The following is a 19,655-nucleotide window of genomic DNA, read 5'->3' on the forward strand; positions in this document are numbered from 1 at the left end:
ATTCTCTTTCTCCCACCCCCTCTGTCCCTCCCACCCACCACTCACTCACACGTGTGTTCTATCTCTCAAAAAAAAAAAAAAAAAGAAAAGCAAAAACAAACTCCGTATTTTAGTTGGTGAGTTAACTGATGCCTGTGTAAAAAAGTGGCTGATGGTCCTCTTAGAACAGGACAGTGCCATGAGATTTAGTACTCAGTACCCTCCTCAGAGCTGCAGGTCAGCTTTTGAAATGACCATGCTTGACAAAGACCCTAAGCTTCCCTAGGAAGATGCAAGATGGGATAAGGAAAGGCCAGGAGGGTGGGAAAGGGGAGCAAGGGGGACCCAGGGAAATCGGTAAAGGGGCAGGATGAGGTCTGCTGCCCCATCTTGCAGTGGTTCCAGCAGCTCAGTGGCTCAGCACAGTGCTACAGACTTTATTCAGACTAGTGTCAGGATGTCACCGAAGTATGGCTCCTAGGAGAGAAGGGAAAGGAGAGGGAAATGCTGCTGTTCTTCCTTTCCATTGATCACAGCAGAAATTAGGTCCCTTATTTCAGTGGCCAGTGAAATGTGTTGCACCTGTAACCTTGAAAACACTGCCTAATTCCTGACTTTATTGATGTTTTCCCGACATTTTCAAGGCCAAATCAAGTCCAAGCTCCAAGCAGAATAGTATCATTACTGGTTTAAGAAGGGAAAAAAATGTGATGATTGTTTCGTATGGGTTGTGACTTAGATTCATTATTCTTACAAAAAGACTTAGAGTATTTGACATCAGCGAATACATGATTCATTTGAAAACCATTTATTGACCATGTGCTATGTGCTGGGCTCTGGGGATTCAAAAAGGAATGACTTTGAGGATTTTGCAGCACCGTGGATTCTCCCCTTCTCCTTGTACACAAAAAATGTCAAAGGCTAAATCAGAATAACAACTGCATTTCAAACAAAGGTCTATTTGCCAGGCTTCTTTTTTTTTTTTTTTTTTGCCTGACACCTTCTAAAAAGTAGGCAAGTTCTAGACTATTCTACAAGATCACAGGGCTGAGATCCAGTGACCTAGAAGCAAAGAGAACACTATCAATCCCAGCCCTTAACTGGCCATGGCCCCTCACTCACCACCCCAACCTTAACTTCTCGGCTTTTGACATGAAATGCAGAACTTAAGTAGGGATCCCCGATTTGTCAAGGGCCCACTCAGAGTCAACAAGTGACTGAATATTTTGGTCTTGAAATAACATGGCCAAATGAACATGGCCCACCTGGACCCATATCTCCTCAAATGCCCCCTAGTTAGGCCTGTGTTTATTATTTTTTTAAGATTTATTTATTAACTTTTAGAGAGCATGTGAGCACACATGTGGGGGGGGAGGGGCAGAGGGAGAGAGAGAATCTCATGCAGACTCCCCGCTGAGCGCAGAACCCAATGTGGGGCTCAATCTCATGACCCTGAGATCATGACCTGAGCCAAAATCAAGAGTCGGATGCTTAACCTACTGAGCCACCCAGGCACCCCATTAGGGCTGTGTTTAAATGGCAGTTCCCTCTTGCAGAACTGGGAAAACCAAGGAACTGAGAGCTCAGGGAGTATTCCTCCATAACAGCGATAATCAGTCCTGTTGGTTACTTGGAAACAATAATGAATTGGAAGTTCTGGTTTCAAACCTACTGAATTATGAATTTAAAGGTTTGGGGGTCTCTCTTGCTTCTAGAAGAATGAAAGCCCTTCTGTTCCCAGAATTTTATAGGCCTAACAGCTATCTTGTGAAAACTTAGACACTTACTTTTGTTCTGTTTTTGGCAGGTGGTGACCTACTTGGCAGGCTGTGGCCTGCAGAGCTGCCCCATGCTTCTAGCCAAAGGATACCCTGATGTCGGCTGGAACCCTATTGAAGGGGAACGTTATCTGTCCTTCCTGAGGTTTGCCGTCTTTGTGAACAGTGAGTCCCAGATTTTTCATGCCTTTCAGATCTGGGATAGCATAAACTTGGGTACAAATAAGGAAAGAGAGGTCCTTTGCATTTCCTTCTGTCTATAGGTGGCAGCTGGCCGAACAGTCTCAGGGAGAATCAGGCCAGAGAAGGATCAAGAATAGCGTCCGATGGACAGCGTACCGAGCTCTAGTGCCAGATGCAGCAAGAAAATCGAGGCAGAGGCTAGGGCTTTTCACTGCTTTGTACCTCTTCTCTCAGTAAAAGAGGGGATTATTAATATCTTCATCTCTCCTATTTCACAAAGCTAAATGCAGCTGTGCCTTCAGATGCTTAGGCTGTTGGATGGATGGATACATGCTTGCATAAAAATTAAGAATAAGTAAATAACTATAAAAGGTAACTAAACTAGCAGGAGAGTATTTTTGTGGCAACCCTAAATACTATTCTTCTTAACACAAATGACTTCCCATTTATAATGAATTCCAAGTCTACAAAAGTTCTTCTTTCCCCAAGTATAATATACCGAATATTGTGTAGAATTAAGTGGACTACTTTCTTGAAAATGTACCTTGTCTCCCAAGATTTTGTTCTAATACTAATTCACTTATATTCACATGGGGATTATGATCCTTCTCCCTTCTCCCAGTTGGCAGTTCCAGGCTAACAAATCCAGCCTGGCTCATTACATGATTGCAAAGAGGGATTACAGCTCATGAGCAATCATGCCAAATGTTCTAAGAGTTTGTCTCAAAGTATATTGCCACGATGAGATCATCGTGTTCCCATGTACTTTTCTTGTCTCCCTTCATCCCTGTCCCACCTACTTACTTTCCTCTACTCTAATACACTCTCCTCTTAATATTTGAATGATTTCCATCATCCTGGTTTTCCCCTTTTCTTCCTGGGTTTCATCCGACCGGATTCTTGATCACCTGTCTTCTGCTGCTCTGCTCATCAGTGTCCCTATCCGTTCATCACCAGCATTACTGAATTCCATTTTCTTTGCGGCCGGTGTCAGTGAATCCTCTAATAGTCTGTTCCACTTTCTATCCAAATGACCGCATGTCCAAAGTTAATTCAGGGTTACTGTGGTAAAAGGGAAAATTTTTTAAGTGGTTTTTAAGGATTCATAAATCTCACTAAATTATCTGAGTAGACTGTGTGACACAGACCAAATCAAGCCAGGACTAACATATTCATTCATCTTGGGCCCCTTCACAAGATCAAGAGCTTTGTAAGTCATTTTGGTGGGGCCGTCTGTAGAGGTTATGAAGGTAAAGGGAATCCACTGCCTCTGTTCCTATCAAGATTGCCCAAATCCCAACACTTGCTTATCCTGGTAACATATGACCACATTGAACTAAACTCTAGACCAAAATGTTTAGTCTGCCCCTTTGCTTTCAGATTGTTTTATACTTGTTTCACATACTGTCTATAGAGAAATTTCATAAAGCAACAAACTCTAGCAAATTGGCCCATTAGTAGGAAAATATGTGCATTTTATGTTTTTAAAGGATTTATTTATTAGAGAACATGAATGGGAGGGGCAGAGGGAGAGAGAATCTCAAGCAGACTCCATGCTGAGCACAGAGCCTAATGCAGGGCTTCAATCCCGGGATCCTTAGAGCGTGACCTGTGCCGAAACCAAGAATTGGATGCTCAACCAACTGCACCGTACAGGCGCCTCGATATGTACATTTTAGTTTAATGTCTATTGTGTTTCTGTAATATAAAGGCCATGTTTGGTTTTTGCAAAAGATAAATAGCTTCTGCTTCCCAAAAATGTATAGTCTAGTAAGGGGAGTAGGCATGAACAGAGATCACTATAATAAGTAGAGTAAGGCAGGGACAGAGTCTTGTAGGGCTTCCTCAGGGGAAACTCACATCCTGTTGAGAAGATCAGACCAAGCCTCATGGAGGAGGTGATATTAGAAATGAGCTTCAAAGGGTCAGATTTCCCAGATGCACACATGCAGGAAAGATGACCCATCTGGGGAGTGGCATGAGCAGCTGCCTCAAGACTAAAGCATGCTATGCTCAGGAAATAGAGTGATCTGTTGGTCTGGAGGGTAGATAGGTAGGTGACAGTGGCAAGAGATGAGGTTTAAAAGGTAGGTAGGCAACTATACCAGAGAGAACCTAAATGCTAAGCTAAAAAGTTTAGATTCAATGTTCAGAGTACTGGGAAACCTTTTTAACTGGAAAGAGACTGACAGTAACCATTTAGAATTTCTGTGCCCAGGTTAGAATAATGAGTTTCTAAATGATAATGGTGGTGGTAGGAATAGAATGGGGAAGATACATTTGAAAGAAATTACAGAGACAGTATTTATACAACTAGGTGATGATGGTGATTATGGTGGTTGGGCTTGGTTGTGTTGATAAAAAGAAATAGAAGTCACATTAAAGCTTAGAGATGTAAGCATAGGAGGAAAAGAAATAAAGATGTGAGGGGCACCTGGGTGGCTCAGTTGGTTAAGGATCCGACTCTTGATTTTGGCTCAGGTCATGATCTCAGGGTTGTGAGATTGAGCCCCATGTAGGGCACCATGCTGGGCATGGAGCCTGCTTGAGATTCTCTCTCCCTCTTTTCCTTCCCTCTCCCTCTCTGGAAGGAAGGAAGGAAGGAAGGAAGGAAGGAAGGAAGGAAGGAAGGAAGGAAGTTGGGAGGGAAAGAGAGGGAGGGAGGTTGGGAGGAAGAGGGGGAGGGAAGGAGGAAAAAAGAAAGAAAGAAAGATGTGAGAGGAAGAAAATGGTTTGTGATAGAAGATAATGAGCTTGGTTGCATTCAAAACAACCATTCATTGGTTTTGCAGTGCTTGACTGCAAAATGGGGATGCCCTGATTGATGTTATAGGCTAGAGATCAGTCAGTTAGCAGATTGGGACTGAAGAGACTTGCAGATCATCTGAAGTTGAAATGGTGGGAGTAGGCTGTCCCAGGGGAAAGCACAAAAGAGAGAGAGAGAGAAACGTTAGAATCTTCTTGAACCCCTAAAGAAGGAGAAAGAGTGCTTTAAGCACAGCAGAGTGATATGGAAGACTTTAGGCTGGAGAGTGGAGGAGTGTCTGGAGTACAGATAGAGCTCTGTCACTTACTAGCTTTGCAAATTCAGGCAAACTAAAACTTTCTTAGGCTCAGTTTTTTTGTGTGTGTATGTTAAGTAGAGATAACAATAGTATGTACTTCACAGAATTGTTGTAAGGCTTAAATGAAGTAATCCATGGGAAACAGATTAGCACAGTGCCGGAAATGTAGGAAACCTGCAGTCATCATAGTTGTCGTTGTTGTTCATGGTCTTTACAAGAATATTAGGGCATTTGAAATGGGAACACTCAAATAGATCCTTTAGGGATCTGAAAGCCCTTTGTAAGTTTTCATGTCTAGAAGTAATTAAAAAGAACTTTTCGTGGCCTCTACTCAGCAGTGAAAGATAAAGGTGTTATAGACTATCATGGTGGTAGGTGGTAAGAGTTGTCATGATGGGTAATGGTAGGGGGTGGCAGGTGGCAAAAGGGGATGTTGGTGGGGTGGTGATAGTAGGCAGTGTTTGACGAGGATGTTGGGGGGATATAATGGTTGAGTAGTGGTCATAGCAGGTTTGGGGGTGATTGAGGTGGGTGGTGATTAGTGCCGAGAGGTGCGGTGATGGTTATGGGCAGTGATGCATGACAATGGGGGGGTCGTAGTGGATGTTGGTGAGATGCGGTTTGGTGGTGGATTGTCATAGCGGGGTGTGGGGATGACTGGTGGGTGGTAGTGAGTGATGATGGAGTTGGTGAGGATGGTGGTGGTGATGATAGCGGCTAACCCTTATTGAGCACTTAGCATGTGCCAGGCACTGTTCAAAGCACTTTTGGACGTATTAACTCACTTAATACAAAAGTCCAGTGAGGGGCGCCTGGGTGGCACAGCGGTTAAGCGTCTGCCTTCGGCTCAGGGCGTGATCCTGGCGTTATGGGATCGAGCCCCCACATCAGGCTCCTCCACTATGAGCCTGCTTCTTCCTCTCCCACTCCTCCTGCTTGTGTTCCCTCTCTCGCTGGCTGTCTCTATCTCTGTAAAATAAATAAATAAAATCTTTAAAAAAAAAAAAAAGTCCAGTGACATAGGTATCTTCTTCATCTTACAGAGAAGACCCAGTTGCTTAGAGGGATTAAGTACCTTGCCCAGAATCACATAGCTAGTAGGATATAAAGCCAGGATTTGAACCGGAGCAGTTTGGCCCCAGAGGCCAAACATTACTCACACGGTTGCACAGTGTTGTCTTGGTAGTACAGTCTTTCTAATGAATGAACGAAGAGAAACAGCATTTTCTCCTTTGAGCTGTTCAAAAATTGTGGCATTATTTAATTACTGTTTGGTACTAATGTTTTTTAAAAAACTTTTTAAAAGCCAAATCAAAAGCTCTTGCTATATTAAAATAATAGAATTGGAAAATTCTGTCCAACATTATTTTACTAGTCTCTCTTAATGTTTGTATTAAATCTTCTTAAACAAGATTTGTCTTTAAAAGAAACTTCTTAAAGCATATAATTTTCTCCACTTTTTTTATTAGCTTGCTCAGAAGCCTTGGGTTGTGTTTTACTCTGGGAGTAATGAAGCTGAGAAGCTTCTATTTACCCTGCAGTTGTAAACTTTATAACCAGTCTAGACACAGATGTGTCTGGGTGTCTGATTAATCCCTTCCTAATGTAGATTCCAAGGAAGAAGATTTCTTACCAATACACAAAAAAAGGGAAAAGTTATTCTGTGCTTCCTTTTGAGTCCTTGGAGTATGTTAGTGATGTCTTCACCAGGCTATAAACTCAGTTGTGAGGGACACAATCTTCCTAGCTTTGCCGAATCTGTTTTCCTAGGCAGATTTGTCATCAATGGCCATAACTTGGGTATCCATTAGGTGACATGCAAAGTGTATATGACAGGCCGTGTATGTGATGCTAAGTAAATTATTCAGCATTTCTCTTCCACTGCTGCCTGTGAGATCCCAGCAGTGGTGATGGCCGAGCATTTGGCATGAACCCAAATATGCTAAATCCATATGTGCACGGACTCGTTATCAATCATTTTATAGATAACAATGGCAAATGAAGCCTGGCACCCACATAGTACTGTAGATTTTAACTGAAATAGTAAAGCAGGTCAAAAGCTGCTCCATCAACATTATTCCCCCAAAGTGACAGTATTATGACCCTGATACTCATCACAAACTAATTCTCACCAACTCAGTGAGAATGCCCCTATTTAACAGGTGGGCTCTATTCTATGAGAGCACACCTCAACTCGGACTCCGGGTTTCAGTCTCACTCAAGTTTTACTTAACACATTACATGAAAAGCCATGTGAAGCCAAACTCTAGATACATGGGCAACATTTTAGCATGATTCTGCAATTAAATACTAGTCTCCAGAATTTCTGGACTACCATACCAGTCCAACCTACAAGATTTTCATTCAATCTCTTAGCTTTAAATTCCACACATTTGCTAATGATCCCCCAAATATACATTTCCGTCCTTTTTCTCTTCCCTGAGCCCCAGACTTGTGTAACCTGCTGCCTACTTGATATTTCTACTTGAACGTTGAATAGGTATTTCAAATTTTATAGATCTTAAGGCTTAATTTGTATATCTGCCCAAACTTGTTCTCTTAGCTTCCTCATCTCCCTAGCTAGCACTACTAACTTTGCAGATGCTCAAAAATCTTAGGTGGCATCCTCCATTCAGACTTTTTCCTTATCCCTGCATTCAATCTACTTAAAATTCTGTAGACTCCATGTCTAAAAGTTACCTGAAATCCATCAGCTTGGACTTCTCTCCATCTCCGCAGGTCAAATCCTACTGCAAACCATCATTATCTTCCACCTGGACCACTGCAGCTGCATGGGGACTAGTTCCCTGTTTCTACTCTTGGCCTGTGTTAATTGACCTCTGCTGCATAACAAAAATTTATAGTCTTTTTAGTCTCAATGGCATAGAATAATAAGCATTTATTTCTTGCTCACCTATCTGCAAGATATTTGGGGAGCTCTGCTGCAGGTATATAGATCTGATGGGGCTTTTCTGTTCCACTCATCTCATTCTGGGGTCCAGGCTTGCCTGTCTTCTACGCTGCATGTCCACTGGGCCTAGATCAGTGATTAGCGAGTAATGAGAACTTAATGAATGGTTGAATTAATAACCAAAAGGACAAACGGTTCCTCATTTGCTCTCTGTGCTGCCATAGTAGTTGATTGACATATCCTCAGCTCCATCCTCCATAGGTGAGAAAGCCCTAAGGAGGAGATCATATGTCTCAACCACTTGGAATGACTTGGTTCATGCAAGTTGCCAACCACCATATCAAAGTTGGCACTTACCAAAAAAAAAGATATTGGGTCCTGGCCACCACCCGCTGCATTGTGATTCTGTAAATTAAGATACTCTGGATGCATTCATGCTAGGCCTCCAGTGCTCTGACTTGATTGGGGATTATGTTCTTTTCCTTAAGACTAATTGAAATCTGAGGAAATGAGCAACCCAGGCTCTTGTAAACAAAGGCTGGTAGTGGTTGGTAACGCAGTAATGGATAGTCACCCTCAGCTTTCCATCCTGTCATTTCACACTCTGCCTTGAGTCTCAGTGGAGTCTGTTTTACTCAAAAATATTTTCTGAATGCCTTTGATGTGTCAAATGTTAACAAGATCCTTGCGCATACAGGGTTAGATGATACAGACATAAGCCCTGTTCTTATTAACTAGACGGTCTAGTGAAAAAAAAACCAGACACAGATACAAACAATTCATTCATTGTACTTGTGTTCAGTGATGAAAGGAAGAGTGCAGGGTGTTTGAGAAGACCGTATCCTCGAGGGCTTCCAAGGTTGAAGCAGAGCTACCTAGGTCAAGGGTTTATGTGAAGGTAATGGGAAGGAAGNAGTCTAGTGAAAAAAAACCGGACACAGATGCAAACAATTCATTCATTGTACTTGTGTTCAGTGATGAAAGGAAGAGTGCAGGGTGTTTGAGAAGACCGTATCCTCGAGGGCTTCCAAGGTTGAAGCAGAGCTACCTAGGTCAAGGGTTTATGTGAAGGTAATGGGAAGGAAGAAAACATTCCAGGCAGGGGAGCTGGAAACAAGGACTGTAGTTAGAATATTGAGAGTAAGAAAATGGATGGGCCAAAAATGAAGTCATTGCATCATGACTAATTGTCCCTGTGGTGAGAATGACTGCTTTGGGGTAAAAGAGGGAGGGTCATTGCCATTTCCATTCAACTTGTCGGGAATGTGGAAAGAAGATAGTAATGTGAAGGCAGTGTTGAGAGCCTTTGAAGGAAGGCACCAAGAATACTTACACTCTTATGAAGCTCATTATTCATTTTGGAACTCAAGCAAAAACATCGTTGTACGCCCTTGGGTAAAACTGGTTTACCTCAGATCTCTCTCTCCCTTGAAAAATGCCCTCAAGGTCAGTATTCAGCTTCCCCATAGTGGATTTGTGTGGCAGTCCGTCTTGCCTTGCTGAGCTACAGGTAATTAGGAAGAGAATGTTCTCTCTCTCCCCTAATTATGCCTCTTCTCTACTTCTCTACCTTGTGCAGCCTTTAGAAATTCTCTTCCTTGGCCCTCTCTCCAATTAGCAGGAGTGGTTGCACTCCAGGTACTTCCTCCTGCAGTGTTCACTCTGCATCCCCCACAGATGTCTACAGTTCAGTAATCAAAGGATGGCTTCCTGGGTCAGTTGCAGCAGCTCACCCAATTAGCTTAGATCTGAAGACCTGCAATTCAGGTAAAATAAGGTTAATTTGGCAAATGAATTTCAATAACAAACTCCAGATAGAACTCATAGTCTCAGTTTTTCAACTTCTTTTGTACATTGTGGTCCACGTCCCATCAAACTCCATGATACTGATCACTGTGGGAAGAGCTAGGTTGATAGCAGCATACTGGTGAAGACCGTGACTGACCCACAAGTGTTTCCATCCTGAGAACTGAAAGAATCGTAGTATGATATTTAAATAAGCTTGAATAACAGGATTGGGGGGTTTTGTCCATTTTTGACACTTAAAATTTCCAAGCTTTAGCTTCATTTTTATAATGAAAAATGACTACTGGGAGCATGGGTATAAGTTTCAGAGGCCAACAACCTTTGAAAGTAGTGAACTGTGAGTTATCTGTAACTAAGTTTATTTGCTTTCAAATATGTTGATTCTCCTGGTGCTTTTTTAAGTGTCCCTCCCATGATTAAATTAAGTCAAGTATAAATGCTAGGTTTGACTAGTGGTTGACTAATATAGGAAAGCATGGCCCTAGGGCTTAGCGTCATCATTTTATCTTCCATAAATTGCAGAACGTTACTCAACCTCTCCTTGGTTTCTCTCCTCCATTGATTCTTTCCACCATATCATCACTGTGACTATTTTACCCTTTCTATGTCTCCTGAGAATTTTCTTCACGTGGATTCTGGCTTAATAAAAACAAATTCTGTTTTATATATTAGATGAAACTTGGAGAAGAGCTTCTTTATAAAAATTTGAGTCTTTTAAAGGACTGAGCTATAAGACAGGGAATGCATGACAATGGGCTGTTTAAATTCAGTTGAATGAAAACTTTTCTGAAGTTTTTAGAACTAGCTATGCAGTTCTAAAACTTACATGGTATATATTTATAATCTTGAATTATACTTGCAATGCAGGCAGTTGGGTGATAAAAAAGGACGTCAGCAGGCCAAGCGCTAGGCCTGGACTACAGCTGTGATGTAGGGTGGGCTTTCCAGAGCTGCGAGTCACATCAGGTGTGTTCAAGTGTGAGTTTGCGTAAGAGCTGAGTGTATGCTGATTTCAAGCACCGGGGCAGTACACTCAGCCCCTCTGATTCTCTGGACGTGATGGGAGAAATTTCTGCATATGGGGGAGACTAATAGACTCACTCTAAAAAACTAGAAGATGCATGAGTATCTCAATGGGGCAAGCAAGACCCAGGGAGACGGTGCAGCATACATGCTTACATAGTGATTTGCTAAAAAGCTGGAAGAGAAGCCAGGGTTTCTGAGTTCCCATTCTAATGCTCTACTCACACCACTTCTAAGTGGATTTGTGAAAGTTTTCATTAACAGAGCTTAACTCCTGTGATAGTTTTAAAATATGTCTATAAATTCTTCTGTAGCATCTCCATCCAAAAGATAGATTTGTCTCCCTTGGAGTGTGAGCTGGACTCAGTGAGTCACTTCTAAGGAATAGGATATGGTGGAAGTGACAGTAGGCAATAAGGTTGTAAAAGGCATCACAGCTTCTGCCTTACTCTCTTGGATCATTTGCTCTGTGGGAAGCCAGCTGGCATGTTGTGAGAGCACACAGGCAGCCTCATGGAGAGGTCACATGGTAAGGAATTGAAGCCTCCTGCCAACAGCTGTGTGTGTGTGTATGTGTGTGTGTGTGTGTGTGTGTGTGCGCGTGCATGGAAGCCAATACTCCATGCCAGTCAAGCCTTCATAAGACTGCAGGGCTGGCCGACATTTTGATGGCATTCTCATGGGAGATCCCATGCCTGGACCACCTCACTTACTCCCTCCCAAATTCCTGACCTACAGAAACAATGAGATAATAAATGGTTATTGTGTTAGCCTGCTAAGATGTGAAGTCATTTTAGGCAGGAATAAATAATTAATACAGCCGTGCATCAAGGTGCAACCTCTGTTAGAAAGCTCAGTCCTCCAAGGATATCTGCCGATCTTGTAGAAAAAAATTTCCTCAGCCATCATCCGATACACAACATCAAAAAAATCTTTTCTCAGAGTCTTAGCCCAGGGATAAATTCTCAACACAAATTAAGATTTCATCTGAGACAGGAAATGTGTTTCATGAAGTTGTTTGAACGAGCTGCAGAACTGCTTTCGGTGACAAGTACTCTCTCTGAGAGGCACTGGCTCCCCCTCCCCAAGTGTTTCAGGGCCACTGCATCATCACTGTTCCAGGAAACGAGTCCTGTCTTCGTTGTCCATGTTCTTCCAAAGAGAAATACCAGCAGAATACAATTCTCCAACCTTCAGCTTCCCGGAGAGATACTTAGGAATAACCAAGACAACTTTACCAAGTAGATTATCTTGATAAATAATTTCAGAAATGCCCTGACGTCCATCCACACGATCTTTGTTGTTCTGAAGTACGTGTTTGACTCTGAGAAGGCATGTTGGGGGCTAACCTGTTATTTCCTTAGATGTCCATTGAGGCACATCAGCCTGAGTTACCATTTTCCCTCTTCACCGGGTAGGAAGGAGGTAAGCTTTAGTAGCGTCTCACAGAGTTAACAAAGATGCCAGGTTCTTTGTCCTCTAAGCCACTTGTGACTGAATTAGTAATCTGTGGAAGACTCAATACTGCATTTCTTGCTTTCTGAGGATCTAAATATAGTGAAACAATCACAGCACAAAATCCTGAACTTAATAGGAAGATTCTGTTTCATAATAGCTAATCTTAATTCTTCCAAAAACAGATCTGGACCTCCTTTATCAAAGCTCACCTTTCTCTCTACCAGTATTACCTCCTAATTTTATAAATGAATGATAAGCTCAATTTAATACTGTTCTCCCAACCTCATCAGTTAGAAATAAACTCTGGGGTTGTCCTTTCCAATAAAAAGTAGATAATGCTCCTTTTCCTTAGGCGAAAGCGTGGAAGAAAATGCAAGTGTTGTGGTCAAGCTGCTCATTAGACGCCCGGAGTGCTTCGGCCCAGCCCTGCGGGGTGAAGGAGGAAACGGTCTATTGGCAGCCATGCAGGGCGCCATTAAGATCTCTGAGAACCCAGCCCTCGACCTCCCTTCCCAGGGATACAAGAGAGAAGTGTGAGTGAATGGAATTACCTTGTGGCACTGGTATAGTTGGTGAGCTCCCAGAGATGGTCAGTACCTGGATTATTAAGGAAGTGTCGATAACTTAGCCCCGCGTGGGGAAACACAGGTTCTTTATAGCTGTAATTAAAACATTTTAAATTACTTTGTCAAGCACATTGCCGTCTTCACTCTCCCAGTAAGCCTAGTAATCAGGATCACCTTCATCCCCTTGCATTTCTCCTACTCCACTCCTACACCAGTGGGCTGATGGAGACGTCTGCAAGCCTTTCAGCCACCATCACACCTCCCTACGGGAACACTTATGGAAGGAAGCTGCAGAGGCTAAAGGCTGGACTAACCAAGGTTACACCCACGGTCTCTCTTCAGCCCATTCCCTTCAGAATTTAAACCTCAGTGCTCCCTCTCTTACCTCATTTTTAAAAAGAGGTACTACCCTCCACTTGCCCTTCTGAAAGTGTTTTGATTTGATTCCTTAGGTAAAAAAGAGAGCTGCAGAATGTGAAAAATCACAGCATCAATAATCCCAGTATTTAAAGGTTCGGGATGTAGTTGGTGGATTGGCAGATTGTCTTGTCCTCGTGTACTGTGACCAGCTCCCTTTCCTTTTTTATGGCCTCTAGGTTAGACCCCAGAATCTAGAGAATGGGTATGACCCAACGGGGGTAACTTTCTGGCCATTTGCAGGTTTTTTTGGTTATTCTGGTAGGTGATCTGGTAGAACTAGAAGAACCCAAAACATAATATGCCCCACCTTCCTCACGTAGCATGAGAAGAAAACCAAGGCCAGGGTCCTATAGCTTGTTAGCCACAGAGCCAGGGCATGGACTTACTCCTCCCAACCGCTCGTCAGTATGCTTTCCATGTACATTCGAGGAGGGAAATGGAGTAAATGGTTGGTAGGAGCTTTGGGGATTACTGTGCCGCTCCATGGGTATGTATGGTCTGCCTGCAAGATCAGCTCATGGCAGTACTTAGGCCTGAAAGTTCAGGGGACCCTAGGAATTCCATGGACAAGTATTTGGGTCCTTGAGCTTACTGAGTAAAAACCACCTTGTTGGGAGAGAAGGTGTCCCAGGGACAGGATGTGTGATGCTCAGAGCAGAGAGTTTCCATGTCAAGCAACTCGTGTCTAATAACATGGCCACACCTGCCAGGCTTCCTCACACCTCCCCCATGTTGGTTCTCTCTCCGCAGCACGGAGGACAGTGAAGATGAAGAGATCGTGCACATGGGCAACGCAATTATGTCTTTTTATTCAGCTCTCATAGATCTGCTGGGCCGCTGTGCGCCTGAAATGCACGTGAGTTTGCAGAGGGCAACTTTGAGGGGCTTGAGTGAAGAGCACGGGAGAGTCCCCGAGTGTAATTTCTTCCTCAGTCTCTGGCATTTGCTAACACCCCTTTCTCTCAGTTCCTTTCAGTTGACATCAAAAGTCGTTTCCATCTCTCATAGCTGATTCTGCAACCTTCTAAAGGAATGACTCCTGAGCAAGTCCCTGTGTGTGTGATTTCTCTATGGTGCCAGTTGGGCACATCCCCCACATATCCTGTTTCGGAAGCCCCTAAAAATTATGTTTCCATATCCCTCAGTATGGTCAGAATGTGACCAACCTGATTCCTGACTGTGGCCATTGGGACACTCCACGTGGAAAATCCTCTTTTCTCAATGCCCATGGTGTGAGGCACCAGAAAGGCGGTGTCTTCCCATGGAAGACAGAGATTCCAGAGATAAACTTTGCAGGCATTTGGGAAAAGATGGTTCTGTTCTTATGGGCTGCCTTCTCAGGCCTCCAGTTTTAACCTAAAAAGTTGTGCTCTTCCTCTTCCCTTTTTCACCTCTGCTCGGTGCAGAGAGAGAGTGACCTTATTTCACGGAAGGCCTCAGGTCATAAGTGAGAGAGGAAATAATTGCTTTTTATATCAAAATAGCAAAGATTTAAAATTTTTAATTACAAAATATATGTGGTAATTCTTTAAAAGAACTGTTTGATTTGCGTATTCGAGGCTCTGGTGCCTGCCTGCGTCTCTCCGCCCTGCTCACTGCATTTGGATTATTCCAGGGTAGCCCCCAGAAGTGCTTGCAGGGCGGATTGGGTTGGTATAAACAACGGTATCTGGTATTGATGAGATTGTGTATTTGGTCATTGACAAGTTAACAGTGGATATGTTTTTTAAATAGTAATGGAAGAACTCATTCAAGTAGTGGCTTTCAAACTTTCTAATGAAAAAAATTGTTTTAGCGATAGCCAGAAATAATAATTTCCATTGCAGCCTAGTATACATATATTCCAGAAGTAGAATTTACCTTACTACAGACACTGCCCTCTAATATTTGCTATTCTACACCAGTCCACTTCATGCTTTTTAACGCAAGTCACAGCCCACTAATTTGATTTTACACCCACTACTCGGTCACAACCCATAGGTGAGGACACTGCACTAAAGCATGTACTCTTAACTTTCTTCCAGCCTGTCATGGGCTTGCCTAAAACATAGTCTAGCCCGTCTACGTGTGTTTAGGGAGAATATTACAATACGGAAGCATCTAGGTTAAAAAGTGCTGTGGATAGAAGAAAGTCTACCTCTTGATAGGGGACCCCGATCAGAATTCTAACTGAAGATTCTGGTTCCTAGTATGTGATATATCAACCTTATTCACGAGGTTCACCTTTACATTTCTATGCCTTTAAACAAATAAAGGAAGCTTGAAAGGGAGCACGGGAAATACTAGGGTATTTTGCAGTCTGGGAGCAGGATAGGGCAGGTGTCAGCTCCCCTGATCACCTCCATCACTTCAGAAAGCAAGAGACACAGTTGGCTTATCCTCAGGAAGACACCCTCATGGGATCGCTTAGCCATCAGAGCCCCATCTGGGAAGGAGGTCCTTCCTTCCTTACTGCCCCTCTGCTTCATTGCTTTACACATACCCCTTCTCAGCACCCCTCCATTGGGTCCCTACTCTGTAAGTGGTAGTGGGAGGGTAGATGCCATCATCACTCACAGCCTCCCCTTTACCCACAGGAATGAGAGGTGGCAGCTATGGTGAGCACACAGGCGTTTTTCCTGTGGGGCCTCCAAGAGCCATATCCCAGCACCCCGTCCAGCTGACCAGGGCAGATTCCATCCTGAACTCCTAACAGTTCAGTTCTCAGCTGAGAGCCTGTGCCCAGAAGTGTACCTGCTGCCCCCATGTTCCGCATATTTGGAACTATGTGCACCCATACACTCTGGTTGGCCCCTTCCTGGTTGAATGCATCAGGTTATCCATCTCGGATAACTCCACTGAGACACTCACATCCTCTATGACATTCTCTAAATTCCTCTCGCCCACCCCCAGCCCAAACATTAATCAGACTTTTAGGAAACGAAACTCATCAGTCATTTTTATATTTCAATGAATTCTAAAGTCGAAAATTGTGGCCACAGTGTCAACACCCGTCATGGCCACTGAGAGCTCCCTGATTGCAGTGACACTGAGAAGACCCAGCAGTCCCCATATTTACTGCAAAGACTTGACCCCATAACTGCCAGACCATTGTAATCACAGCAAAGGAGTCAGGTGACCTCCTTGGTCAGAGTTATTCCCTCAGTAGCACCTCTTGTGGACAATCGAGGGAAATCTCCCCTTTTTCCCCATGACCCGAAGTGTCTATGGCAGTCAGGGAAGGATAGAAGTATGCCCAGACTTAAGAACAATGTCGCTGCCAGAGGTTTGGATGTGGGGTGGGGAAGGGGTATGGGAACCTCCTTAATCTCATTCTCCAACCCTGCGTTGCAGCTCATCCAGACAGGAAAGGGGGAAGCCATCCGGATCAGGTCAATCCTGCGCTCCCTGGTCCCCACCGAGGACCTGGTCGGGATCATCAGCATCCCCTTGAAGCTGCCCTCCCTGAACAAAGGTAAGAGAAGCAGCTGAAGGCTGAGTCCTGCCAGGCTCTCCGGGGGCTGCTCACTCCAGGGCAGGACTGTCTGCCGGAGCAGTAGTTGGCCTGTCCTTCCAGGCTCCTACTTCAGGGCAGGCAGCACTGGGGAAGGTCTTGCTCTCCTCCCGGCTCCAGCTGGCTGCTCTCTCCTCTGCTTCCCTGTGTCTGAGACTCCTGCACCCTACACCCGGTGGATAGGGCCATTCTACCCTCACAGTCCTCCAAACACCGTAACCCTCTGGAAGGAGGCTGATGGAATGGGACAAATGAAATCTCTCACCTCAGTCCTCCTTCGCCTCAGTGCCTCCAGACTGTGCAGCCAGGTGGGGCAGCAGATGGATAGGGCCTGACTTAGACTCCCTTCTGCCACGGTCCCATGGATCTCCTGGCCATGGATATGAAGTGTTACACCAACTCCCCCCCCCCGCCCAGTGCTACTTATATGATTGATTTGGCATGAATCTGTGTTAGCTTTGCAAAACTTATGCTTTCCCAAAAGCATTCCTTTTCTCCAGTTCCTTCCACCTGCTATCCAGGCGATTTCTTCCTGGCAGGTGGAGGAATTGAAAAGGTAACAGGACTCTGTTAATGGTGTTTCCCAAACTGGTGTTCTAAGGAACATTTTTTGTAGAAAATACTAATTGGTGTATGTGTTAAGAAGTTTGGGGTCAAGTAAGTTTGGGAAATGCTTTGCAGTGTATCACATTGTTTCCAGCTTTGTTGAGATACAATTGATATATAACATTATGTTAAGTTTAAGGTATACAATGTGATGATTTTACACATATATATATGTATAAAATATATATATTGCAAATGTTTACCACATTAATTTTGTTAGCACATCCTTGACCTTACATAATTAACCTTTCTTGTTGTTATATTGAGAACATTTAAGTTCTGTTTTCACGGCAACTTTCAAGGATATAATTCAGTATTGTTAACTGTGGTCATGATGCTGTACGTTAGGTCCCCAGACTTCCTCATCTTATAATTGAGAGTTTGTACCCTTTGACCAGCATCTGCCCATTTCCCCCACCTCCCCCAACCCCTGGTAACCAGCGGTCTACTCTATGTTTCTATAATTTTAGTGATTTTAGATTATATATATGAGTGAGACCATACAGTATTTGTCTTTCTCTGACTTACTTCACTTAGCATAATGTTCTCAAGGTCCATCCATATTATTGCAAATGGCAAGATTTCCTTCTCTCTTATGACTGAATAATATTCCTCTATGTGTGTGTGTTTGTTCATATTTTCTTTATCCATTCATCCGTCAACAGACACTCAGACTGTTTCCATGTCTTGGCTATTGTGAATAATGCCACAGTGAACATATGGGTGCGGGTATCTCTTTGGGCATATACTCAGAAGTGGAATTGCTGGTATATGACAGTTCCCGNCACCTGCTATCCAGGCGATTTCTTCCTGGCAGGTGGAGGAATTGAAAAGGTAACAGGACTCTGTTAATGGTGTTTCCCAAACTGGTGTTCTAAGGAACATTTTTTGTAGAAAATACTAATTGGTGTATGTGTTAAGAAGTTTGGGGTCAAGTAAGTTTGGGAAATGCTTTGCAGTGTATCACATTGTTTCCAGCTTTGTTGAGATACAATTGATATATAACATTATGTTAAGTTTAAGGTATACAATGTGATGATTTTACACATATATATATGTATAAAATATATATATTGCAAATGTTTACCACATTAATTTTGTTAGCACATCCTTGACCTTACATAATTAACCTTTCTTGTTGTTATATTGAGAACATTTAAGTTCTGTTTTCACGGCAACTTTCAAGGATATAATTCAGTATTGTTAACTGTGGTCATGATGCTGTACGTTAGGTCCCCAGACTTCCTCATCTTATAATTGAGAGTTTGTACCCTTTGACCAGCATCTGCCCATTTCCCCCACCTCCCCCAACCCCTGGTAACCAGCGGTCTACTCTATGTTTCTATAATTTTAGTGATTTTAGATTATATATATGAGTGAGACCATACAGTATTTGTCTTTCTCTGACTTACTTCACTTAGCATAATGTTCTCAAGGTCCATCCATATTATTGCAAATGGCAAGATTTCCTTCTCTCTTATGACTGAATAATATTCCTCTATGTGTGTGTGTTTGTTCATATTTTCTTTATCCATTCATCCGTCAACAGACACTCAGACTGTTTCCATGTCTTGGCTATTGTGAATAATGCCACAGTGAACATATGGGTGCGGGTACCTCTTTGGGCATATACTCAGAAGTGGAATTGCTGGTATATGACAGTTCCGGTTTTTATTTTGTTGAGGAATCTTCATACTGTTTTCCATAACACCTGCCCCAATTTATGTTCCCACCAACAGTGCACAAGGGTTCCCTTTTCTCCACCTTCTTGCCAGCATCTGCTATTCCTTGTCTTTTTGGTCATAGCCATTCTGACAGGTGTAGGTGATATCTCATCGTGGTTTTGGTTTGCATTTCCCTGGTGATGAGTGATGTTGAGCATCTTTTCATGTGCCTGTTAACCATCTGGATGTCTTCTTTGGAAAAATGTCTATTCATGTCTTCTGCCCATTTTTAATTGGATTATTTGGGGTCTTTTGCTTTTGAGATGTATGAGTTCCTTATATATTTTGGATATTAACTCCTTGTCATATACATGGTTAGCAAATATTTTCTCCCATTCTGTAGTTTTGGGGATGACCTATTAGCTTCATGAGCTTGGATGTTAAAGAACTCCTCACTTTAGGGAAGTTCTCAACAATATTTAAATAAACTTTCCACTTCTTTTCCCTTTCTTCTCCTTGTGGGACTCCAATGATGTGTAGATTGTTTCTCTTAATGATGTCCCATAAATCCTATACACTTTCTTCATTCCTTTTCATTCTTTTTTTTCTTTTTGTTCCTCTTACTGGATAACGTCAAATGATCTTTCCTTGAGCTCAGTGATTCTTCTGCTTGGTCCAGTGTGGTGTTGAAGTGCTCTGAACA

General features: G+C 43.0%; 1 protein-coding gene across 1 annotated transcript in view; it reads left to right on the plus strand.

Annotated features, from left to right (window-relative positions):
• Positions 1–19,655, plus strand: part of RYR3 (ryanodine receptor 3) — a 541,796-nt gene that overhangs the window by 391,657 nt on the left and 130,484 nt on the right. Inside the window, exons 43-46 of the mRNA XM_034661206.1 lie at positions 1,787–1,922; positions 12,556–12,736; positions 13,940–14,045; positions 16,523–16,643. Coding sequence (XP_034517097.1) covers positions 1,787–1,922; positions 12,556–12,736; positions 13,940–14,045; positions 16,523–16,643 — 544 coding nt within the window. The remainder of the gene's footprint in view (positions 1–1,786; positions 1,923–12,555; positions 12,737–13,939; positions 14,046–16,522; positions 16,644–19,655) is intronic.

The sequence above is a fragment of the Ailuropoda melanoleuca genome, chromosome 5 (assembly GCF_002007445.2).
Source record: "Ailuropoda melanoleuca isolate Jingjing chromosome 5, ASM200744v2, whole genome shotgun sequence".
Taxonomy (NCBI): domain Eukaryota; kingdom Metazoa; phylum Chordata; class Mammalia; order Carnivora; family Ursidae; genus Ailuropoda; species Ailuropoda melanoleuca.